Here is a 26,189-nt window from a genome sequence, read left to right as displayed (position 1 = left end):
CCTGCTACATTATATTTGCAGGGTCAGGTAGAATTAGATTGTGATATGTATATGACTTTTACAGAGCACAGTTACTTGTATTGTATGTTATTTCTTTAAATCCACCTCATTTTTGCTGCATAGCAATAAACCTGTTAAACGGTTTTACTCCAGTTCCCTGTGTGTGCACTGAGCTGTGGCAGGGGCTTCCCGAATCAGTCCCTGGCAGAAGATAGCCAGTCCGTCTGCAGTCCCAGAGAGAGAGCTCCAATCAAGATTTGGGTGGAGGCACTGCGCCCTAGAGATGTGAGACCCCCCATAACACCCAGCGTACCGTGGTAGCCCTAAAGGGGTGTTACACTAGGAAAACATTTTTTAGGGCTGTAAGAAAGAGACCCGCATTAGCCACTACTGGGTCACTCCGCTCCCACAGAGGTGTAGCCCACTCCAAGGTCCTGTGAGAAAGTAACGAGATGACAAAACCCACTTTGGCCCTTTCGGAGGGGAACCGTGCCTCCATCAACTCCAATTGAATGAAGCACAGATTAATAAAACCTCAGCAGGATAATGGGGCAATTGCAGCTGCCGCAGCATTCACCGCAGCCGTATTAACCAGATTGGCCGCCTGAGAAGCTGCCTCGGTCGCTACTACAGTGATATCAGCCACCGAGGCAGCTTGTTCCAGAGTCCTAAGTCTAGCCTCAAGTTGCTGTATATAGCGCTGCAGTTGCTAGTTGTCAGCCATGTTCGGCAAGACCCTGACGCTCTGATACTGTTAAGGGGACGGTTGCAAACAACTTTATTAATAATGGAAAGCAACTAAACCCGGGGTCCGCGATGCAGTCTGGAAGACTGCGGCTGAACACCATCCGGGTAAGAAGGTAAAACAACTAATTAATATAGTGGGATTTCTTGCCTTATAAATGGGGTTGGGACCATCAGTTGTGTTGTGCAGAAGTCTGGCGGATACACAGCTGATAGTCCTCCTGAATAGACTGTTAGAATTTGTATTATGGCAAGAAAAAAGCAGCTAAGTAAAGAAAAACGAGTGGCCATCAATACTTTAAGAAATGAAGGTCAGTCACTCCGAAAAATTGGGAAAACTTTGAAAGTGTCCCCAAGTGAAGTTGCAAAAACCATCAAGCGTTACAAAGAAACTGGCTCACATGAGGACCGCCCCAGGAGAGGAAGACCAAAAGTCACCTCTGCTTCTGAGGATAAGTTTATTCGAGTCACCAGTCTCAGAAATCACAGGTTAACAGCAGCTCAGATTAGAGACCAGGTCAGTGCCACACAGAGTTCTAGCAGCAGACACATCTCTTCAACAACTGTTAAGAGGAGACTTTGTGCAGCAGGCATTCATGGTAAAATAGCTACTAGGAAACCACTGCTAAGGACAGGCAACAAGCAGAAGAGACTTGTTTGGGTTAAAGAACACAAGGAATGGACATTAGACCAGTGGAAATCTGTGCTTTGGTCTGATGAGTCCAAATTTGAGATCTTTGGTTCCAACCACCATGTCTTTGTGTGATGCAGAAAAGGTGAACGGATGGACTCTACATGCCTAGTTTACACCATGAAGCATGGAGGAGGAGGTGTGATGGTGTGGGGGTGCTTTGCTGGTGACACTGTTGGGGATTTATTCAAAATTGAAGGCATACTGAACCAGCATGGCTACCACAGCATCTTGCAGCGGCATGCTATTCCATCCGGTTTGCGTTTAGTTGGACAATCATTTATTTTTCAACAGGACAATGACCCAAAACACATTTCCAGGCTGTGTAAGGACTATTTGACCAAGAGCGAGAGTGATGAGGTGCTACGCCAGGTGACCTGGCCTCCACAGTCACCAGACCTGAACCCAATCAAGATGGTTTGGGGTGAGCTGGACCGCATAGTGAAAGCAAAAGGGCCAACAAGTGCTAAGCATCTCTGGGAACTCCTGTTGTTGTTGGAAGACCATTTCCGGTGACTACCTCTTGAAGCTCATCAAGAGAATGCCAAGAGTGTGCAAAGCAGTCATCAAAGCAAAAGGTGGCTACTTTGAAGAACCTAGAATATAAGACATATTTTCAGTTGTTTCACACTTTTTTGTTAAGTATATAATGCCACATGTGTTAATTCATAGTTTTGGTACCTTCAGTGTGAATGTACGATTTTAAAAGTCATGAAAATACAGCAAAATCTTTAAATGAGTAGGTGTGTCCAAACTTTTGGTCTTTACTGTATATATACATATATATATATATATACATATATATATATATGAGAGAAAGCTAGAGATAGCGCGGCCTCTTATGTATCTGCACAAAATGGTTGGGTCACTGTCTACTGTATATGCAGTGCTCTTTTGAGATATATATACAGTATAGATATAGATATGCATATATATATATATATATATATATATATATATATATATATATATATATACATATATATATATATATGCATACATATAGACGGAGGGGCTCAACCATAATGTGCAGTTACATAAAGTTGTGCTATATATAAATCTATAGTTATAGAGAGAGTCAAAATTGGAACAGCATCATATCTTCAAAATATTGGGTGCAAGGCCCCCAAACAGACTATAGACAGTATAGCAAAAAAATGGCAGGCAGCACTCCATTAGCCCGCTGTGGCAACGTTTCGGTTGCGGTGCAGTGATCAAGCAGTGATGAAGGTTGTCCGCAACCGAAACGTCACCACACCGGGCTTATAAACTCAATATTTTTTCAAAGACCTTTTGGTGTGCTGCCTGACGTTTTTTTTTGCTATAGATATAGAGAGATATATGAAAAGTATCAGCAACCAGCCAAAACCCTTCAAATTAGGAAAAAATAGAATGGAAGCAGCACTTCACTGAAAATAAGTGATACAAACTTTATTCCCCACATCTGATCTGGATGGATAAAGTCAGCCTTTCTCACTTATTTCCACTGCAGCTCTGCTTCAACTCTATTATTCAACTTGCTCCATTTTTAGCCACGAGATGTAAATTTGGATTTTTATTAGTAGATATGGGTGATACATGCTGTGGTTACTCTGTAGCCTTCTCTCTGGCTCATCACATTGGATATATAGACAGGAGACCCCTTTATATAGATTGTCCCCCTTTCTATTACGACCATTTGATAAATGAGCTCTTAGAGTCACTACTGAGCGCTGCCTCTAAACCAGCCTCTGGGGGCGCGTCTCAGAACACAGCACTCTGAGCTGCCAATCCCAAGATGGCCGCTCCCATAACTGTGATTCTCTTATTTCATAACGCAAGTAATTCTTCCAAAGGTAATTTATTTCATGTTTATTTACATCTACAGTCTCCTTACTGTAATATATCATAATATGTGTGGAGGCGATAGGTCCTCTTTAAATACAGTTGCTGCTTTCTTGAGAGTACATTTGCCTTAAGTTGTTGTTTGCAGACGTTCAATTGGTATTGGGCAGTAAGAAAAGTTGCACTGCCATATTCAAATATTTTAGAGGATTTTCCCAAGATATAAAACAACAAAAGTAGGTTCAAAGTATACTGATCTCTCTCACTGCCTGGAGACAAATGAATTTTTAAAAGATCTTTCTATAATGCATGCAGCTCTTACAGAACTGTCCATCCTTTCATTACTGCTATATAGAGCTTGAACAGCTACTTGAATACAAAAGTTAAATATGCAATCAATTCCTATGCTTCTCACAATAAAAGATAATCCTGGTGAAATAAAATCTGAAATTACTGACACTGAGCCATTGAGTAGCCTTGCAATCAAAAACAGCATGACAAACTGAATGAGAGCGGCACTCACCACTGATACGAGAAAATACAGCACTTTAATGTGGTCGTCTCATGAGGAGAGGAGATATAAAGAGATAAGTAAGCAAAGTTTACCCGAAACAGCTGTAGCTTACTTACCTCTTTATGTCTAGTCTCCTTATGTGACAACCACAATAATGTACTGTATTTTCCCACACCTGTAGCCGCTCTCATTCAGTTTTTCATGCTGTTTTTGCTCACAATTTTGTACTGCTTTATCTGAAGCTGAACACCACTATATTTTGCCATCCACTAATTATGTTTGCCTGAATGCATTTCTGGAGGGTATGTTAGCAGTGACAGTATGTCTGCCTTTTATTTTTTATTGAGTTGCCTTGCCAATCGCAGCTTTAAAACATTCAGCTTGATTGATAGATCGCCTTCCGATTTCCTTGCCTGGCACTTGACGTCAAACATGCAGTGTGCTTTCTATTAAGCTAATGGTGTTCTGAGTGGGGAATCAACCCCGGGAGGCATTACTAAGACAACCCCTTCTCATTTCTCATGTTTGGTCCCGTTAAAATAAAAATACTTAAACTCACCCCCATCCAGCGGTGTCGGCACTTGAGTTCTCGGGGCTCACATAAGGTTGTTATGTCACGTGAGCCCTGCGCCCATTCAGTGCTGGCGTCACTGTTCCCATATTCGGGCATTGCCAAATTCCCCCTTCCATTTACTGGGAGCTGGGTGAAGAGTATTACCGGCCCTCAAGGGTTCGTCTAACTGGGCAGCTCGTGCCAAGTGCGCCTGTGGCTGTGCCTTGGCTGGTTTGGTGCCAGTCTTGCTGGGTCTCTCTGTGAAATGCATAACACTGCTAAAAACAAAGCTGCTGTGGATGAACTATTTGTTGAGATTGTCAGGCAGATGAACTATGCTGCCCAGCTCAATGGAGACAATCAATGCTGCTCCTCATGTGTCATCCTATGAGATGACCCCTTTGGTTTACAGGACACTGTGTCACTTGTAACATAATTGCAACCAACTTTGCATCTTTGTTTTTCAGTTCTGAAGGATTATATTGTGCTGAGCTGTCATTGGAATCTGCAGAGTGAAAAAAAGTTTGTTGAATGGTGAGGGCCAGGATGGCTGAGGAGGAATATTCCCCTTTGACTGCCATTTCATATACTTCTATGCAAAGTAGGATAATTGTTGCAGCTTATCCATTCAGAAGTATTGCACACCTACAATGATGCCAATTTAATGTGTGTAGCATTGTTTGCCCTTAAAAGGTCTCATGAGCCTGATACTCATCAGGACTTGTTCTTTCTATGTTTTAGAGGGTATAATACTGTCCTTTAGGTTTCCAATAATTATGGAAGGCATATATGTGTTGTTTATTATGGTATATAATTGACATTCACTGGACATGAGGCAGGCACTAATGGGACCATTAAACTGCACCATAAACATCCCCTGTCCAACAGTGCCCTAAAAGTTCCCATGAGTCAAATACTAATCAAGACTTGATTCTTCTAAGTTTTAGAGGGTATAATCCTGTTGTTTAAGTTTCAAAAACTTATAGAAGGCATGTGTGTTGTTTATTAAGGCATGTGATTAACATTCATTGGATATGACCCTGACATTAATGGGTCATTAGACTGCCTTGTAACAGAGAGCTTGTGTTTGGCACTAACGTGGAATTAGTCTTGCATCTACGAAAAGTATGCTGCTGACATTTATAAAGAGGAAGATGAGGTGCTGCGGTCTGCTCTCTGTTGATACCATAGTTAAGGGGAATCCAAAAGATTGAATGTTTTTTTTTTTTTAGTCCAAATGAATGGCAAGTGACTAGATTGGTATAATGCCCTTAGAACGTGGACTCCTTTTAATGAAGCAGGAATGTCTAACAAGTGGCAGGTGCTTCCATGAGCCTTGCCACAAATTTTACTCCAGACATGTCAATTAGGCAAGCTGTGGCGTCACGCCCCTCATCGCACCCCCATCCCACCCAAGCTTTGACCATTTTGGCGGAGCTGAGAGAAATTGGCATAAAAAAGCTAGCATTGTGCAAACATTTTGTGACTTTTCAAATCGATTTACAGATAATCTTTTATGAATCGGGGGCGAATAAGTCTTGCAAAAGTTAAATTTACTCAGAAGCGAATAACAAAAAATACAGATTTCTTTTAAAATTCAAATAGAATTCAATTCCACTCAAATTTATTCATTCATCTTTATACATGGTAGGTAGGGAGTCCTGTTATAAATTTTGCATCAGGATCCAGTTGATTTAATTATACACCCACTCTCTATTCTCATGGACAAAACAGTTCTAATGCCTTCAATACCTGCTTTCATTTCTAATAGTTTTCTTTCAATTGTAAAAATATTAAAATACTTTTATTAGTCTTTTTATGTTATTTGCAGTGATTAACTTCAGTCTCACTCTCTATAACCGAATTGCCCAGACCCTCAAAAGATTTTAGCACTATTTTCTCATAATGATATCAATTGCAATAATTATATTATTACGGTAGATTGGTTATTTTATCATTATTTTAAATGATTAAATAGTAATAAAAATTTAATAACATCGACAAAAATGAAGAATAAATGTCCCAATTATTCTTTTGATGTTATGTGTCTGTCTTTTGTACTATTATACTTCTCTACAACCTGTTTGAATAGTTCTCTGATATTCAGTATATTGCAGCGAATTACTTTTTTGTATTTCATTAAAACATGAGAGTCGTCATAGTGAAAGTCTCTATATGGATAAAACCTATTTTAAGAGCCTCATTAAGTGCACACATCTGTCTCCTTTGTTGAGAACAGCTTGATTCTAAACCAATCGAACATTATATAAACCTATCAGATGAGTGGTGTTCTTACTGCAGAATTGAGTCTTGTTCCTAAAATACATTTACAACCAGGATTTTGGCTCAAAATATTTTCAAAACCCTCTTCAAATACATTTTTATGGCATTTCATGATGCAGTTTTTAAAATAAGAGATAAAGGTATAAAAGAAAGACTGACACTTTTTCTCTTGGTTGAATCCACTTTCGTGTTTGGCTCCAAAAAAAGCTGCAAAAGCAACGCTCTAAATGCTTATTCCCCAAAGTCACCCTACACAATGCAGTAAGGTGCAATTTTTTTGTGTGTGGTTCAGTGTGGCTTTCAGTACAATATTCTTGCAGTTATTTGGAGCATAGGGCTTCTGATGGACTCCAAAATAATTTAGGATGGTGTAATAAAGGGCAGTTCTAGTTCAGTTGGTTTATATGTTCCTGATGTTGCAATGTTGATTGCTCTTCTTTTTCAGACAAATTTAGTGTTAACAGAGACCAATGATGCTTTTATATGTCAACACTTGTGTTTTGGATATGGCAAGTGTGGCCCCTTTTATATGAGTGCAAACATTGCTGTAACATTCCAGGGGCAGAACCTTATGTGTCATGCAACTCATTGCTTCTTGAACAGCAAGTACATAAAAGGGTAGCTTCACACATCCTAAGCAGAGCAGTGTGATCTGATATTATGTACAGTGGGGGAAATAAGTATTTGTTCCCTTGCTGTTTTTGTAAGTTTGCCCACTGACAAAGTCATGAACAGTCTATAATTTTAAGGATAGCTTAATTTTAACATTGAGAGATAGAAGAGCCCCAAAACGTCAAGAAAATCACATTGTATAAATTAGATAATTTTTTTTGCATTTTGCATTGAGAAATAAGTATTTGATCCCTCTGGCAAACAACACTTAATACTTGGTGGCAAAACCCTTGTTGGCAATCACATTAGTCAGACTTTTTTGTAGTTGATGATGAGGGTTGTGCACATGTCAGGAGGAATTTTGGTCCACTCCTCTTTTAAGATCATCTCTAAATCATTAAGATTGTGAGGCTGTCGCTTGGCAACTCGGAGCTTCAACTCCCTCCATAAGTTTTCTATGGGATTAAAGTCTGGAGACTGGCTAAGCCACTCCATGATCTTACTGTGCTTCTTTTTGAGCCTCTCCTTTGTTGCCTTGGCTGTATGTTTTGGATCATTGTCTTGCTGGAAGACCCAGCCACGACCCATATTCAATGCTCTTAATGAGGGAAGGAGGTTGTTCGCCAAAATCTCGCGATACATGACTCCATCTATCTTCCCTTCAGTACGGTGCAGTCATCATGTCCCCTTTGCAGAAAAGCACCCCCAAAGTATAATGTTTCCCCCACCATGCTTCACGGTTGGGATGATGTTCTTAAGGTTGTACTCATCCTTATTTTTCCTCCAAACACGGTGAGTTGAGTTAATGCCAAAGAGCTCAATTTTTGTCTCATCTGACCACAGCACCTTCTCCCAATAACTCACAAAATCATCCAGGTGTTCATTGGCAAACTTCAGACGGGCCTGCACATGCGCCTTCCTGATCAGGGGGACCTTGCGGGCACTGCAGGATTATAAACCTTTAAGGCGTAATGTGTTACCAATGTTTTTTTTGGTGACTGTGGTCCCAGCTGCCTTGAGATCATTAACAAGTTCCCCCCGTGTAGTTTTAGGCTGATCTCTCACCTTCCTCATGATCAAGGATACCCCACGAGGTGAGATTTTGCATGGTGCCCCAGATCGATGTCGATTGACAGTCATTTTGTATTTCTTCCATTTTCTTACTATTGCACCAATAATAATAATAATAATATTTATTTATATAGCGCCGACATATTCCGCAGCGCTTAACAATTCACAGGTTCATATACAACAGTCATATGTAACATAGCTAAAGATAATACAATAGTTACAGCAAACATAATGACAACCCTGCTCGTAAGAGCTTACAATCTACAATGAGGTGGGGGTGACACAACGGACAATGGCTTGTTTACAAGGATGGTCCAGCCATCTTGAGGGGATGAGGGATAGATAAAGGCTGCATGAGCTCATCACCAGCCAGTATCTGTAGTGCTTTTTGGTTCGGTGGAGACTTATGTTTGGAGAAGTAAGGGATGGGCTATAAGAATATAAAAGGACTTCGATTAGGGAAAGTGATAGGCTGCTTTAAACAGGTGTGTTTTTAGGGAGCGCCTAAAACTGTGTAAGTTGTGGTTCATCCTAAGTTCTTGGGGTAGAGCATTCCAGAGAATAGGTGCAGCTCGGGAGAAGTCTTGAAGCCGGGAGTGGGAGGTACGGATTAGTGCGGATGTTAGTCGAAAGTCACTTGCGGAGCGTAGAGAATGGGTAGACTGATAAACAGAAATGAGGGAAGTGATGTAGGGGGGTGTCACACTGTGGAGGGCTTTGTGGGTGAGAACAAGCAATTTAAATTGGATCCTATAATTCATGGGCAGCCAGTGCAATGACTGACACAGAGCGGAGGAGTCTGAGTAACGGTTAGTCAAATAGATGACCCTGGCTGCAGCATTAAGGATGGACTGGAGGGGGGAAAGTCGAGTGGGGTGAAGGCCAATTAATAGAGAGTTACAGTAGTCAAGGCGGGAGTGGATCAGGACAACAGTGAGGGTTTTTGTTGTTTCCAAGGTGAGAAAGGGGCGGATTCTAGAGATGTTCTTGTGACAAGAGCGGGCAAGAGATTGTATGTGAAAGGTGAAGGAGAGATTGGTGTCAAACACAATGCCCAGACAACGCACCTGCTGGCTCGGCATAATTGTGGTGCTACACACGGAGAGAGAGAGATGTCAGATTTAGAGAGGTGAGTAGACGGCGGGAGTAGAAGAAGTTCAGTTTTGGAAAGGTTGAGTTTCAGGTAGAGAGCGGACATGATGTTAGAAACTGTGGCCAGACAGTCACTGGTGTTCTGTAGTACAGCGGGGGTAAGGTCAGGGGATGATGTGTATAGTTTTGTGTCATCAGCATAAAGATGGTACTGAAAGCCAAATTTGCTGATGGTCTGTCCAATTGGGGCTGTGTAGAGAGAGAAGAGAAGAGGGCCAAGAACTGAACCCTGAGGAACCCCAACAGTGAAAAGAAGAGGGGAAGAAGTGGAGCCAGCGAACGATACACTGAAATAGCGGTCAGATAGGTAGGAGGAGAACCAGGAGAGAGCAGTGTCTTTTATGCATATTGAGTGGAGCATAGAGAGTAGGAGGTGGTGGTCAACGGTGTTGAAGGCTGCAGAGAGGTCAAGAAGAATGAGCAGAGAGTGATCGCCATTACGTTTTGCTGTCAGAAGGTTATTGGTTACTTTGATGAGTGCAGTTTCGGTAGAATGTAGGGGGTGGAAGCCGGACTGTGATGGGTCAAGAAGAGAGTGAGTGGAGAGGTAACTGGTAAGGCGGAAGTAGACCTGGCGCTCCAAGAGTTTAGAAATGAAGGGAAGATTGGAGACTGGTCTGTAGTTGTTTGTGCAGGAAGGGTTAAGAGAGGGCTTTTTTAATAATGGAGTAATGATGGAGTGTTTGAAGGAGGAGGGGAAAATACCAGAAGAGAGGGAGAGGTTGAAGATTTTAGTTAGGTGAGTAGTGACGACTGAAGAAAGAGACTGGAGTAGATGAGAGGGGATGGGGTCAGTGGTGCATGTAGTGGGATGAGAAGAAGAGAGGAGCCTGGAGACTTCGTCTTCTGTGACTGGGTCAAATGTGGAGAGTGATCCAGAAGGGATGTGGGGGGGGTGGATGGGAGTCACGGCACTTGGTGGCTGGGAGCTGATTTTCTGACGGATGGTGTCTATTTTCTCTGTGAAGTAGGAGGCCAAGTCCTCGGCACAAATGTCCGTGATGGGGGCCTGTGCTTTAGGACTGAGGAGGAAGTGAAAAGTATCGAAGAGTTTTTTGGGGTTGTTGGATAGTGAGGATATCAGGGTGGTGAAGTAGGTCTGTTTGGCGAGGTGAAGGGCAGAGTTATATGTTTTTAAAATAAATTTGTAGTGGACAAAGTTTTCTGGTGTCCGAGTTTTCCTCCATAGGCGTTCGGCACTTCTAGAGCAACCAACAGTTGTCTCCTTCTCACCCAGGGTCTTACTTATGGTTTTGTAGCCATTCCAGCTTTGTGTAGGTCTATCATCTTGTCCCTCACATCCTTAGAAAGCTCTTTGGTCTTGCCCATGTTGTAGAGGTTAGAGTCTGACTGATTAATTGAGTCTGTGGACAGGAGTCTTTTATACAGGTGACTATGTAAAATAGCTGTTTTTAATGCAGGTAACGAGTTGATTAGGAGCGTCTAACTGGTCTGTAGGAGCCAGAACTCATAATGGTTTGTAGGGGATCAAATACTTATTTCTCACTGCAAAATGCAAAAAAAATTATCTAATTTATACAATGTGATTTTCTTGATTTTTTTTGGATATTCTATCTCTCAATGTTAAAACTAACCTACCCTTAAAATTATAGACTGTTCATGTCTTTGTCAGTGGGGAAACTTACAAAAACAGAAAGGGATCAAATACTTATTTCCCCCACTGTATATATAAATATATATAAGTATGCATATATATATATATATATATATATATATATATATATATAATTTTTTTTTAATTTCTTTTTGTAAAGATAGAAATGTAAATGCAGTTCTCTACCTTACTTACAGAGTGTGCATGTTGTTAAAGAGATGTTTATTATTTTTTTAATACATTTCTTTGTACATTTCTTTGTTATAATAATACAATATTGCAACTGTACACGTAACCAGCAAGGTAGGCATCTGACCCCAAAAAGGGATAGTTTTTGGTCTGTTCTTACAATTTAGGTAACCTAAGTAGCTTGCTACTTCAATGTGTAGGCTATAGGTTTCTACTGGTTTCTACCATCCCTTTTTTCCAAGTCAGATAGGTTAAGGTCACTTGGATATTATTAAGGCTGTGTTTGTGTCAAAGACGTAAAAGGTGCTCTATATTGTCCTAGGAGACCTTGGCATGCTAAACACCTATTTTCTAGGCAATTAAAGGTTTTGCAGTATTTAGATTCATGGCAAATTTATTCTCTGTAAATTCCATCTTTGGGGAAAGTTTTTCGAAGCTGGCAAATTCGAATTTCACAAAATCCGCTTATCTCTAATAAATAGATAACAAGCGGGCAGTAGAAAACGAGTAGACAAATGTGGCTTATGCTACTTGTCAGCATGACTACGCTATATAATATTAGACAAAAGGTCTTTGGCAGATAATGGACCCAAGGTTGACCCTTTCTACAAACTATTTACAACTTATATAAGCTTTCGGCTGTGTAAAATTGATCGTATACATTAAAAAAGTTTATAACAACTAATACCCTGGGGTGTCAACCTCTTACTTTTCTCATCTCTCTCCAGCCTCTAGAATACTTATAAACAGAGGTTAGATCACACTGATTCTAAAAACGCTACTCCAATATTATTTTATATACAGACGCTGCATGATAGATAATTCACATAAAAATCTATATGTACAATGGTGACATTTCTTCATTAAAATGATACATTTTCAGATGCAAAGATCAAATACCAGGAGCCACACTGCTTAGGAATAATAATTAATTCATCCTCTAAATTTTACTAGATAAAAGGTTACAGTCATAAAATATTGATATTATTACTACCCAATTATTCATATCCCCATTATACAATTATCTCCAATGATAGGTAATCTAAGCAACCATAAGTACATCCCGAAAACAAAGCAGCGCTCCTGAGCATTCATTACATTTTCTCAATCAGATCTAATAATCTAGAATAGGTGTTATATTATAGAGAAAATTGGTGCTGACAGCATAGCAAGTGATATCTGGAAAACAACAGAATTATACTAAACACTGATATTATAAATGGAATTATCTTCAGCTTTGACCTAATTGGACACATAAATATTTAAATGCACAAACATACTGTATATAAATGAGCAAATACAAATGAATTACTATATTTATAGGCAAAAATTGCATCCTGTAGACCCATACATTTCTCAATCAGAACCCAAACTTTCTATATAATCCACTGTCAGTGCATAAATATTCATGAGTGGCTCTATATCATCAATAGCAGAGATTTTAGGCTTTTAGCAATTCACAATTCTGCCCACGAGGTTCAAAATCAAGCTCTGATGGTTTGCAAATACTCCCTACATAATTGCCTGTTTATGACTAGTTGGATGCACAAGCCTTTAACCTTGAACCTGTAATCACATTTTAACATAATTCCAATTGCAAGAAAGATAACCATTTGGTTTGAAAAGGCTCAATAAAACTGCATAACTACATAGGTGCTCTATTAATAGGCTATATGGGTTGATCTGTGAACTGCCCCTATAAAGTTCACTTTATTTTTCCCATATAGAATCCTATTGAAAGTTTCTTACATAGACTAAAATTAGAGACCAGTAGACCAAATCTGGAGACCTGTAGGATGCTTATCAACAGCTACTCATATATGCAGCTATTGAACCCAATAAGATAAGCAATCACCCTCTGTCTCACATTTTTAGTTGAATTTTTTGATGGAGATGTCCATTATGGAGACTGGACAATTGTTTTGAGCTGCTAACAGATATTGCAGAGAAATATGGTTTATATGAGACATTGAGGACAAAGCATGGCTCAATAGGTGCAATGTACATGCATTGCTTCATGGACGTTGAGCAATTATACAATCACTTCATAGACGCTTTGTATCCAAGTATGGATAATTTCTAAAAGAAAGAAAATGTAACATATTGAGTAATTATAAAAAAATTGACTTCCCTGAATTTTCCCCCAAAATTAGATTTGTGGTGGATAAATTTGCGCGAAGCTCAATACTGGAAAGCTTGTAATTGTTCGTAAAATACATGCGGGAAGAGGAGAGAGAAAGTGGGAACCATGCTGACCATAATAGCTTACACTCTACAGGAGAGAGAGGATCACACTGACCATAAGAGCTTACACTCTACAGGAGAGAGAGAGGATCACACTGACCATAAGAGCTTACACTCTACAGGAGAGAGAGAGGGCCACACTGACCATAAGAGCTTACACTCTACAGGAGAGAGAGGATCACACTGACCATAAGACCTTATACTCTAGAGGAGAGAGAGAGGACCACACTGACCATAAGAGATTACACTCTACAGGAGAGAGAGGACCACACTGACCATAATAGCTTACACTTCACAGGGAGAAAGAGGACCCAGCTGATGATAAGAGCTTACATTCTACAGCAGAGAGAAAGAAGACCCTGCTGACCATAAGACCTTACACTCTACAGGAGAGAGAGAGGATCACACTGACCATAAGAGCTTACAATCTACAGGAGAGAGAGAGGACCACACTGACCATAAGAGCTTACACTCTACAGGAGAGAGAGAGGGCAACACTGACAATAAGAGCTTACACTCTACAGGAGAGAGAGAGGATCACACTGACCATAAGAGCTTACACTCTACAGGAGAGAGAGAGGATCACACTGACCATAAGAGCTTACACTCTACAGGAGAGAGAGATGACCACACTGACTATAAGAGATTACACTCTACTGGAGAGAGAGAGGATCACACTGACCATAGGAGCTTACACTCTACAGGAGAGAGAGAGGACCACACTGACCATAAGAGATTACACACTACAGGAGAGAGAGAGAGGACCACACTGACCATAAGAGTTTACACTTCACATGGAGAAGGAGGACCCAGCTGACCATAAGAGCTTACATTCTACAGGAGAGAGAAAGAAGACCCTGCTGACCATAAGAGCTTACACTCTACAGGAGAGAGATCTATCCAGTGACTCTGGAGAAGGAAAACGACTTTGCTGTAGAAACTTTGCTCCACTGGGAACCGCTGATCTGTGATGATCCAGATACTGACCTATACAAGGTATGATAATCCATAAGATGACATAGCTGTAGAGCTTTATGGAGAGGCCCGCGTGGCAAGGCAAAGTTACATTAGCCCACTCTCAACAGTGTGGGAAATGATGCAGGGTATTTTTTTTTTTGCAAACCGCAAATCAAACATCAATATGTTTGAATTTGCATAAAACTGTGAATTTCTGGAAATTTGACTCAAACTCGATCCTCCATATATCAATCTGTTCATTTCAAGTATTATTTCCTTCCTGACAAGTCCCATTTTTGTTTTTTTGTCTCTGTTGCTTCCTTTTCTTCTAAGCCATATTTTTTTATTTTTCAATCAACTTAGCCATATGAGGGTTTATTTTTTTGTGCGACGAGTTGTACTTTAGGATGACTCCAAATGACCTACATTATTCCAACAGAAGACCCAGAAACCCATAGGCAATCCGTCTGCCGATTGGTGCAAGGAATGTCGTCCTTGCCATGAAATTGATATTGGCATTAAAGGGGTTAGAGGCCTGTTAGATGTAGATGCTGACTGTAACCCAGCTGGCATCTGCTTGGTATAGTGTGGGCTTCTGAGCCCACCTTTAACGTAAGGAGCCATGTTAATGTCCGCTAGGTGTTAATTATGTAATACAGAGACTACGCAATGTCCAATTTCCAACAAATATCTGTTGAATTCAAAATTCACTTTATAATAAATGAATGAAGGACACAAACAAAAGAAAACAGAAAACTAGGTGAAATATTTTTTTTTCTTTTCTACGAATAATAAGATCTGAGAATGAACACAAGAATATTTGCCATATTTTTTTAAGATATGCAGGCTCTTTTCATTGAACAGTAAATAAACGGAGCATGAAAAATGTACTTCTACATCATTTTTTGCCAGGCTCTTTATTATTAGTATACCGTGTATACAGATTAGGTTTGATATATTGACCTAATGTGAATTTAGCAGCAGCAAAACACAGCGTTTAATGTCACATATTATTTGTGACCTGTTTAGAGCACAACAAATATGTAGTAAAGTAAAAGGCAGAAGCACTGCTTGAGTAATAAATTATATTTATCTACACAAATTTTATGTATTTAAAGGTATGGTGATGATCTATACTATGCATGTCACTTCTAATTAAATAAGGGATTATGAAGGTCATCATTTCTGCAGTAATCATAATATAGTTATTATTTTATTATATCCTAAAGGAAGAAAATGTGCCATGCAAAGTAATAAAGGGGTATAGCTATCTGGGGTGCAGAGCTAATAGTTGCCCTAAGCACTGGTGTCTGACACCACTGTAATAAATGGAAAATGGTAGGTCAGCATTGGGGCCTCAATTTACACCTTTAAAGGGAATCTGTCAGCAGGCTTTGTCATGTAATTTGAAAGCAGCACGAAGTAGGAACTTGGACCCTGATTCCAGCAATATGTCATTTACTAGGCTGTGTGTGGCCGCTTCAGTAAAATTAGTGTTTTATCAGAAGGAGATTATCACTGCAGGACTAGTTGCCTCGTGCCCCTTAGTCAACTTGTTCTGCTTAACCACACCCCCAACACTGATCAACAGCTTTCTGTCAATATACTTTGTACACAGAAATCTGCCAATCATTGATGTGGGCAGGGCTCAACATTCTGAGCACTGCTAGATCTACAGAAGAAAAAACAGTGATTGTATTAAAATGTCAGCATGCGGATCATTAAGTGATGCATTTCTGGAATCAGGGTCTCAGTCCCTACATCATGCTACTCTCAGCTTACATAGCAAAAACGTGGTGACAGATTCACTTTACAAGCAATTATTTTATAACAACCTCCAAAATGGATGAAGCAGTTTAATACTTGACTATAATTTTTAAAAATATGGAAAGATGTTATTATTATTTGGGAAGATTGGTGTTACTTAGATTTTGTTCACACTGGTACTATTGCAAATCCATTAAGTTTTCTGGTATTATTTTTACAGGAAAGTATAGCACAATCTGTAGTCATATTCTAATTATCAAAAATATAGGATCTCTGATGGAAATCTGTCAAATGGTTTTATAAGGATTCATCACTGCGTAGTCTAAAATGGTTGTAGATCAGTGTTATTTTAAATTAAAATTAAAATTAAAATAAAAATGTAATTTAAATGAAATTAAAAATTAAAATTAAATAAAAATTAAAATAAAAATTAATAAAAATTGAAATACTCAAGGAAATTAAAATCATACACAGATTTGTACCTTAAAATATTTCATTAAAAAAGAGCAAAGACATACTATGCATTAAAAACATTCTTTCTAGATCAAAATTCCCTGCACAAATTCATAGAATTACATGAGAACTGGTGGCTGCTTCCTCTCTCTATGGGTCCTCTACAGAGCTACAAAGGATAGTATAAGGGATACAACTCACAATCTATTCAATTATTTTTTTTCCAGATTTCCCCATTATGTAATAGTTTTCCTTACTAAAATTTAAGAAAATGACCTTAACAAGTTAAACGTGATAGACCCAATATTCAATAAACTTCTATTATTTTTCCACATATCTATATATTTGTGGGCAAACAATCATTCAGACTGCAAAGAAACATATTAAAAATTATTAGTTATCATTCAGTTGCCAGATAACAGGTTCAATATTACGCCATGGCCAATAAATGACACAAAAAAGATTTCTTACCGTGGTTGCGTACTGAATATCCTTCCAGATAGAAGACTCTCTTGACAAATCTGATGCCTCAAACAAGTTTTCCAAAATAACCTCGCCTATCATGTCGTGCCTTGAAAATCTATCAAAGTCAAACACACTAAGGTGAAGCTTTCGACTTGGTAGCTCATCATAAGGGACAGGGAAATTAAAAGATTCGTCAAAGGTTGGGTTTAGAGTCTTTCTGTGTACCCGAGTTTGAAACTTCCTCTTCCGATCAGGTAAAAGATAGATCTTCACATAAGGATCAGAACTTCCACAAAAGTCCTTGGCAGGAAGATCAAATGCTCTAAGAATTTTGACTATAAGGGTTTCATTTTCATAGTCATACTTTAAGGTAAAATTGATCTTTCCACACGTCTTAGCATCATCCTTCTTGGTGTCTTCAGAATCCACAGATTTTTGTTTGTACAGCTCGGGTTTTATCCTTCCAATGCTAGTTGGTTGCTCAGACACTTGCAAAGTATCACCAAAATCCACACTTGACACATGCATCTGCCGAGGCAAATGCCTTTTGAAAGAAATATGCCTGCAAAATATATGAAAATAACATTAATAATAATAATTTGCACTTTTATTTGACTACTTGACAAGAATAAGGTGTGCTCAGAATATGTATGATGAGTTTCTCATTATTTTTCTTCTGGATTAGGCAAATACATGACTGGTAATATTGATCTTTTTATTTAATTAAGGTGAAGATCTCTTCCAGTAACCCCAGTCCTTATGGATTTTTTGGCTTGCTTGGTTCCCTTACACCATATGTATTTTAATAATAAATTAACATTATCTGTTTTTAAAGAAGATGTCCAGTACTTTATATTACCTCCCCCCCCCCCAATGTATCCCCCCGGGGCTCCTAAGGATTTTTGTAATTAGCTTACGTTGCAGATAATGCCTGTGAGTGGCGCTATCCTTGGCCGCTCACAGGCATCACGTGACCCCCCGCTGATGTCACGACAAGTGAGGCGTGACTCAGCGCTGGGGTCCCCGCGGTGGCTACTGGGTTGTGGGCGGGGTTACCCTCCGCGTCACACCCAGCATCCAAGCAAAAAAGAAAGGGAGGCGGGCACCATTGGATGTAATATACTTAGTAGAGATCAACCTGTTGATTGAAGAAACATGTGCAAAAAAGAGAAAAGAAATGAAACATAACGGGATCTCAATACAAAAAATATTTTTGTTTTTATTATACAAGCAAGCCACAACACAGACAATTAAAAACAAGTAAAACCCACAAACAACATTTCAATTTGCCCAAAATTAGGCTAAGACACCTCCAAACCACCCTGCTGAAAAGGACATAGGAGAATGAACAGTCACATACAGTAGGTATATGATAAATAATACATATATATATAACTACACCATTCCAAAAAGACCTCTAAAGTGCTAACGCGTGTATGTAAACATACTGGTAAGCTGCCAATGAAAAAAGGTGCCAAATCCACTAATGGGAGAGTTGCACATGAAATGGTTATATAACAAGCACAATACTGTTGCCCACTAATTCAGAAGCCCTACAAACACTATGAAGATAAATGGCAATTGAAAGTTAATATAATATGCCTGTCAGAAAAAATGCTGAAAACATGCATGCAAATAGTATACTCATGTGCACAGCAACAGCTGCCAGAGTAACGCAAGCACAAAATGAACAGAGTTCAAACAATCATACAAAAACCTATGTCCATAGCAGAATTCATGGGTGGATAGAGGATGGTAACCCCACGTGTATCGCCATAAAAGATGGCTTCATCAGGGGAAGAGGATGCTGTGTGCAAGGCCCACTAGAGTAAATATATAGCCCAGATCAATCAGCAGCAAACACTAATCAGCTGGGAGGGCCAGGGGTAATGATCCCAGTACATGCGCAGGTAACTGCAAGTTGTGTAGTGCCGCAGCCGCCCAAAATCAGATGGTAAGCAGGGGTAAAAAAACAAAACTATATAGATATGGGGACAAGGACACAAAAGAATCTAATTATCTATGGAAGTTTACAGATGTCTACAGACTGAAGCTTTTACTGAGTAAACAGCACAGGTGTACCAGAAAAATAATAAAAAAACAAAACAAAACAGAGAATACTTATATGACCCCAAACAATAAAGTAGGAGAGATAAACTATTATTAAATTGAATTTCATACCTCAAAACATATACATCACTGATATAGCAAAAGAGGGGTTATCCCCCACATCACACCCAGCATCCACCGCGCGCTTTCCCAATAAATGGGGAGAGGCAGAGCACGCGGTGGACGCTGGGTGTGACGTGGGGGTTAACCCTGCCCACAACCCAGCAGCCACCAGTGGAACGCAGAAGACAGTGACCCCCGGCTGCTGCCAGCACTTGTCGTGACGTCATTGGATGTCAGAGCCGGCTGCAGTCGGGGGTCACGTGATGCCTGTGAGCGGCCAGTGATAGCGCCGCTCACCGGAAGCAACTGCAACGTAAACTAATTACAAAAATCCTTAGGGGGGATACATTGGGGGGTAATATAATGTACTGGACAATCCCTTTAAAGTTCTCCAGTCTAAGAATGTAGAAAAACTAAGAAATTTATGTGTTCAATGATTTATAGATACAATTTAAAAAAATGATTCACCTTTTAGAATATACTATACTATATACAATAATGCAATTATAGTAAAATAATAAAAGGAAGGCATGTTGAAGACACAAGAAAGGACATGTATTTGTCTGACAAGTTATGTGCTGAGTGGCTTGTATTCTGTGTCATAATATTGGCAACTATTGACTTCTGGATAATAAAGCTTGCTAAATGACAGCTGTAAAATAGCCAAGGTAGCAATCAATTTCATGAATTGACTTTTTGCCCTATGAAAACCGTCATGTTGGTGTTTAGTTTAAGACTAAATAAACATATTGCTGGAACCATATTACATAGTAACGACAATGCAAAAACTCCACTACATGGTAGTAACAAAGGCTTCTTGTATGTTTTCATGCATTCTGGAATGACATATTTATGGCAGACTACCGTACATAGACTTAATTAATGGACACACTAAGCTCCTGTAATAAACTTTACCATTTTCTCAAAACTGAACACCATAACGGGATTAGTCACATAGTTTGATTCATGCAAATCATTGCCTAATAAATAAAAAAGTTTTGCAACTTGGTAATATACTTTGGGGCCAATTCATTAAGACTGGCATTGCACACGTCACTGTTAATAAAGAACTGGCTGGAGCATGATGCACGCCACTAAATGAATTTGGCACATCTTCTCAGTGGAGAGTGATTTCATGTGGATTGCCTGAAATGTTATTCCAGTTAGAGACAAGAGTAGCATTTCTGACAACTTTTGCTGAACTTGACAGGTGGGCATAGACACGTCCTGTCCTGGTTCCTCACCAACTACACTCATTTTGGCAGATCCACTTTTTAAAGTGTTTTACACCAGTTTTCTGGCAAAAACACTTTCATGAATTGGCCCCTTTGTGTTTTATATTCCCATATATTTAAACAACTCTTCTTACTGTTAATTAAGAAAACATTATTGTTTATCTCTAGTGGCTACAAAAAATGCCTGTTGTGACTATGAGGCACTGCATCTACCCCTATACGAATGACTCTCTAATAATACATGGGTTGTATCAAAGAAACCTCAGTGTGTCTCCATATAAAAACTCAGGTACAGAAAGTGTCCACAGCACTTTATATAGTAAATGCCATATTACAGATCCATATAAATCTGTAATTTTGCTTTATGTATCAAGAATAGATTTGACCCATTGCTCTCAATGTATACCAGAAGTAGGTGTTAAAGGGTACCTATCATGTCCACAAATGCTATTAACCTGCAGATATTGTTAATTGCAGGTTAATAGCATCACATGGCTGTCCGGCCACCTTACTGAAAACGCTGATACAGGGAGAATATGAACTTTATTCCTTCTCGGAGGTGTACATGTTGTGGCTACAGTAACGGCTCACAGGCCCAATCACTATACTGTGAGCAGTGGCTGTTTGACAGACAGCAGAGAAGCACATCTGTGCAGAGTGAGCTGTAAGTAAAGCGGCCGGACAGCCTTGTAAGCAGGGCTGTGGAGTTGGAGTCGTGGTGTCACTGTCCATTTTGGTGGAGTCGGAGTTGGAGTCGGTATAAAATGGACGGATTCCTAAAATATATAATAAATAGGGTACAGTAGTTCAGTGCAGAATATGCTGTAAATGTTTTCATAAGAATTTGGGAAAGTTATGAAATGTCCTATAAATGTCTGTTTTGTTCCTGATCTAAGGATCTCGGCTTTTAGTTGAGAAGATTCTGTGCTGCACTTTATGTACATGCTCAGCAGTGTGGCAGGGCTGTGGAGTCGGGAGTCAGGGAAGTTGAGGAGTCGGTGGTTTGGCTTACCGACTCCACAGCCCTGCTTGTAAGGCTATTAACCAGCCGATTAACCCTTAATTTACAGGTTAAAAGCATTTGGGAACATAACAGGTTCCCTTTAACAACATCTCTGAGGTTCAAACATGTACACCCTTATTAAAGCAAATATATGATTCTTAAAATATTCAGTGTGTCACCTATTCATTAAGTCAAATAAAGGGAGATGTTACATATAACAAAAAGGGCAGAAATAGAACATGCAATTTGTAAAAGTACTTAATCAAACTCCAAGGTTAGCTTGAACTTCTTTGTTAGGTATAATAACCATGTTTCTTCCTTACAAAAAGGCAAAATGAGCTCCTTGTGTGATAAAACAGGAGATGCGAGGTGTGAAGCATGCAGCAATAGACTAATGCTCTCACCATATTCTGTCGGTCATTCTAAAATGTGACAGACTGGAAATTTCACTAGGGCTGCTTGACTTTTCGAACTTGACTTTTCTAAAGTGTTTCTTGCAGAAAAACAGAGCAAAGAGTACACAAAATGGATATTCCAATGTCTAACCTACTGATTAATTAGTTATGTATTACAAGGAAATAAAATTCACTTACTGTATGTTAAAATGAGAATTTATTGCAGCCATTTGGTAAATTCTAAAAAGTTCATTTTTTTTCTCATTAAAGTACACTCTGCACCCCATCTTGACGAAAAATAACCCCAGAAATGTAGAAATTTTTGCAAATTTATTAAAAAAGAAAAACTGAAATATCACATGGTCATAACTATTCAGACCCTTTGCTCAGACACTCATATTTAAGTCACATGCTGTCCATTTCCTTGTGATCCTCCTTGAGATGGTTTTACTCCTTCATTGGAGTCCAGCTGTGTTTAATTAAACTGATAGGACTTGATTTGGAAAGGCACACACCTGTCTATATAAGACCTCACAGCTCACAGTGCATGTCAGACCAAATGAGAATCATGAGCTCAAAGGAACTGCCCAAGGAGCTAAGAGACGGAATTGCGGCAAAGCACAGATCTAGCCAAGGTTACAAAAGAATTTCTGCATAACTCAAGGTTCCTAAGAGCACAGTGGCCTCCATAATCCTTAAATGGAAGAAGTTTGTGACCACCAGAAGTCTTCCTAGACCTGGCCGTCCAGCCGAACTGAGCAATCAAGGGAGAAGAGACTGGGTGAGAGAGGTAAAGAAGAACCTCAAAATCAATGTGGCTGAGCACCAGAGATGCATAAGGGAGATGGGAGAAAGTCCCACAAAGTGAACTATCACTGCAGCCCTTTACCAGTCGGGCTTTTATGGCAGAGTGGCTCGACAGAAGCCTCTCCTCAGTGCAAGACATATGAAAGCCCGCATAGATTTTGCTCAAAAACACATGAAGGACTCCAAGACTATGAGAAATAAGATTCTCTGGTCTGATGAGACAAAGATAGAACTTTTCGGTGATAATTCTAAGCGGTTTGTGTGGAGAAAACCAGGCACTGCTCATCACCTGCCCAATACAATCCCAACAGTGAAACATGGTGGTGGCAGCATCATGCTATTGGGGTGTTTTTCAGCTGCAGGGACAGGATGACGGGTTGCAATTGAAGGAAACATGAATGCGGCCAAGTACAGAGATATCCTGGATGAAAACCTCTTCCAGAGTGCTCTGGACCTCAGACTTGGTCGAAGGTTCACCTTCCAACAAGACAATGACCCTAAGCACACAGCTAAAATAACAAAGGAGTGGCTTCAGAACGACTCTGTGACCATTCTTGACTGGCCCAGCGAGAGCCCTGACCTAAACCCAATTGAGCATCTCTGGAGAGACCTGAAAATGGCTGTCCACCATCGTTCACCATCCAATCTGACAGAACTGGAGAGGATCTGCGAGGAAGAATGGCAGAGGATCCCCAAATCCAGGTGTGAAAAACTTGTTGCATCATTCCCAAGCAGACTCATGGCTGTACTAGCTCAAAAAGGTCCTTCTACTCAATACTGAGCAAAGGGTCTGACATGTCCATGTGATATTTCAGTTTTCCTTTTTTAATAAATTTGCAAAAATTTCTACATTTCTGTTTTTTTCAGCAAGATGGGGTGCAGAGTGTACTTTAATGAGAAAAAAATATGAACTTTTTAGAATTTACCAAATAGCTGCAATGAAACAAAGAGTGAAAATTTTAAAGGAGTCTGAATACTTTCCGTACCCACTGTAAAATACAGATATGAAATAATTGAGATTACGACCCAAAGCTGCTTTAGCTTGTATGGCAATTTTATCTTAAAGTTTTGTTGATCAGGTGTCAATTACATAAAAATATCAAGGTCACCCATAAAGTTGAAGGTGTCAACAAACAGGTTGAACCTAAGACTGGAGCTACTTGGCAACTCTGGACATGACCAAGGTCATGCGGCAAAGCTAACTATGCAACTGCTACATCGCAGCATAATACAAGTGAATAGTGTTTCAGAGAGACCCATAGGGCACTATGACTGTTACAGGCAAGTTGCAAAGAGCTGGGCTTAGTCAAATTTTTGCAACTTGATTGTTGTGGTTGTGGTACCTAAGAGTTCCCAATGCAACTCTATTCCCCTATATTACCTGTGTCGTGGACAAAGTTGCTGTGTAGCCGTAGCCTAAAAGAGCATGGATAACTTTAAAAAAAAATCTTTCCTAAGTCATAATCAGGTTGGATCAAAGGTTAATGAAAGTAAATTTCCATTGAAAAGAAAAATTTTGCAATGCTCTTATTTGCTTCTATTAAAGGGGTTATCCAGGGATTAGTTTTCTTCCAATTTGGCCAAGAACATAATGGCAGGTAATTGCTATCTACTTGCCTGTTTTGCCATGCGATAATCTGTTCCCGTTCAGAGCGGTCATGGACCACTCCTACTGGCGATTCTCCTTCTACCAGTGATGTAATGTTGACAGAGCAGTGCCTTCACTTCTACTCTGCTGTCAATGGGACGTCACTGCCAATGTCATGCAGATTGACAGCTGGCTCCCCGCTCAATAGCTGCAGAGAGCTGGCTGTCAATCAGCATGTCGTGAGCAGTGATGCCTTGTCAACAAAGCAGACTGGAAGAAAAGGTGCTGCTCTGCTGACGTGAGGTCAAACGAAGCATGAGATTTGAGATTCACTGCCTGAGCCAGAAGAGATCTCCTCAGGGCAGAACTGGGATGTAGTTAGCAACTACCTGTCTGTGCATTTTTAGCCCATGTACTGGATAAGCCCTTTAACTTTAAAGTCAAGATGTATCATTAAAAATCACTCAGAAAGTTCTTATCATTGTTTGCCCTATTTTTGATGCAGCCTGGTCCAGGTCACTTTTTGTACAATTTTACTATCTTATATACACTCATTTGCTTTCCGCTCATACTCTTATTCCACATTGCACAAAGATAGAGAATGCTTGCTCAATCACTGCTGATCAATATTTCTAAGTGGAAAGAAGGGAAGGGCTGTGATGAGCTATGTATTCTTCTATTTTGTCATATATTTATCTTTAATTAAAATTTCCAAATGACTGAGATGGTTTTAAAATAATTCAAGAGTCATACTTACCTGCCCTAAGTCCTGGGTCTCCAGCATTGGCAGCTTCAGTGGTTTCCACCAGAACAAAAGTTGGTGACATCTTCATTCTTCGGTCATCAGACCACTTAGTCCTGTGATTGGCTGCAGTTTTCACGTGGCTGGAATTCAATGTAATTTGGGATACATCAGATGACATCCAATTTCAGTTTGCTGACTGCAGCAGCCAGTGAGTACTTAGCTGTCAGATGATCAAAGAATGAGATATCATCACAGAGACTACCAAAGAGGCCAGTGCTGGGACAACCGGGGTTAGAACAGGTGAGTATCTTTATTTTTATTATTTTAAAACCATCCCTTTCATTTGAAACATATTTTTTAGAAGTTGGACAAACCCTTTGAATTAAAGGAGTGTACTTCCCACATATGAATGCAATTATCAAACAGCTTAGAGTGTTTCTACATTGCTTGTAGATTAAAAACAAGAATTTAAAATGAACCCTTTCTCGACGTAGATCGTGCTTGTACATTCTGTCAGCTCCCCATGTACGTAACAGACTCAGGAGCTATGCCTGCACCAAAATCAGCAGATGCCGGTTCCAGCAGTGACCCGAGCAAACTCCGGTCACTGCTGATTAACCAATTAAATGCTTTTGTCAATCTGTACAGCGACAGTTAAATAGAATGATCGATGGTGGACGCATACACCACCTCACAATGGTTTCTTAGCAATGTGATTATGGTATGTTGATTGATTGTCATGGCAGCCATGGGGCCTATTACAAGTCCCCTTCATTTAAACATCATTCTCACATATAAGTGTGATTTGAATAAGGCTTAAAGGACTATCAATGTGAATGATGGAACTTTTCCCTCTCTGCTTACTATTTTCTTCAGGTCACCCTGATAATACTAAAGGTTCAAAAAGGGAGATCACGGGCAGCAGTAAATAAGAACATTTAATTGATATTCCAGACATGATGTACAGAAAAACAAAAAAAGCTGCCCTTGTGGAAAGATCACATTGCCTTGTAGGCAATTTACAGAATACATAAATACAAAATACATTTTCAATAGGTCCCTATCTGGTCATCTAACAATAGGGCTCTTGGGATTATGAACATGTTCTTA

The 26,189-nt window shown here is 39.6% G+C and overlaps 1 protein-coding gene across 3 annotated transcripts in view; it reads right to left on the bottom strand.

Moving 5' to 3' along the window:
* The window catches only part of SYT6 (synaptotagmin 6), a 717,771-nt gene that overhangs the window by 267,846 nt on the left and 423,736 nt on the right, over positions 1-26,189 (bottom strand). For all 3 annotated transcript variants that reach the window (XM_073667146.1, XM_073667148.1, XM_073667149.1), the window contains exon 3: positions 17,141-17,696. In XM_073667146.1, the coding sequence (XP_073523247.1) occupies positions 17,141-17,696 (556 nt within the window). The remainder of the gene's footprint in view (positions 1-17,140; positions 17,697-26,189) is intronic.

This window comes from Phyllobates terribilis, unplaced genomic scaffold (assembly GCF_046119375.1).
Source record: "Phyllobates terribilis strain yellow unplaced genomic scaffold, ASM4611937v1 Scaffold_2__4_contigs__length_985480577, whole genome shotgun sequence".
In the NCBI taxonomy this organism is placed as follows: domain Eukaryota; kingdom Metazoa; phylum Chordata; class Amphibia; order Anura; family Dendrobatidae; genus Phyllobates; species Phyllobates terribilis.
Note: the sequence above shows the minus strand (reverse complement) of the source record. Positions and strands in the feature narration are given on the sequence as shown.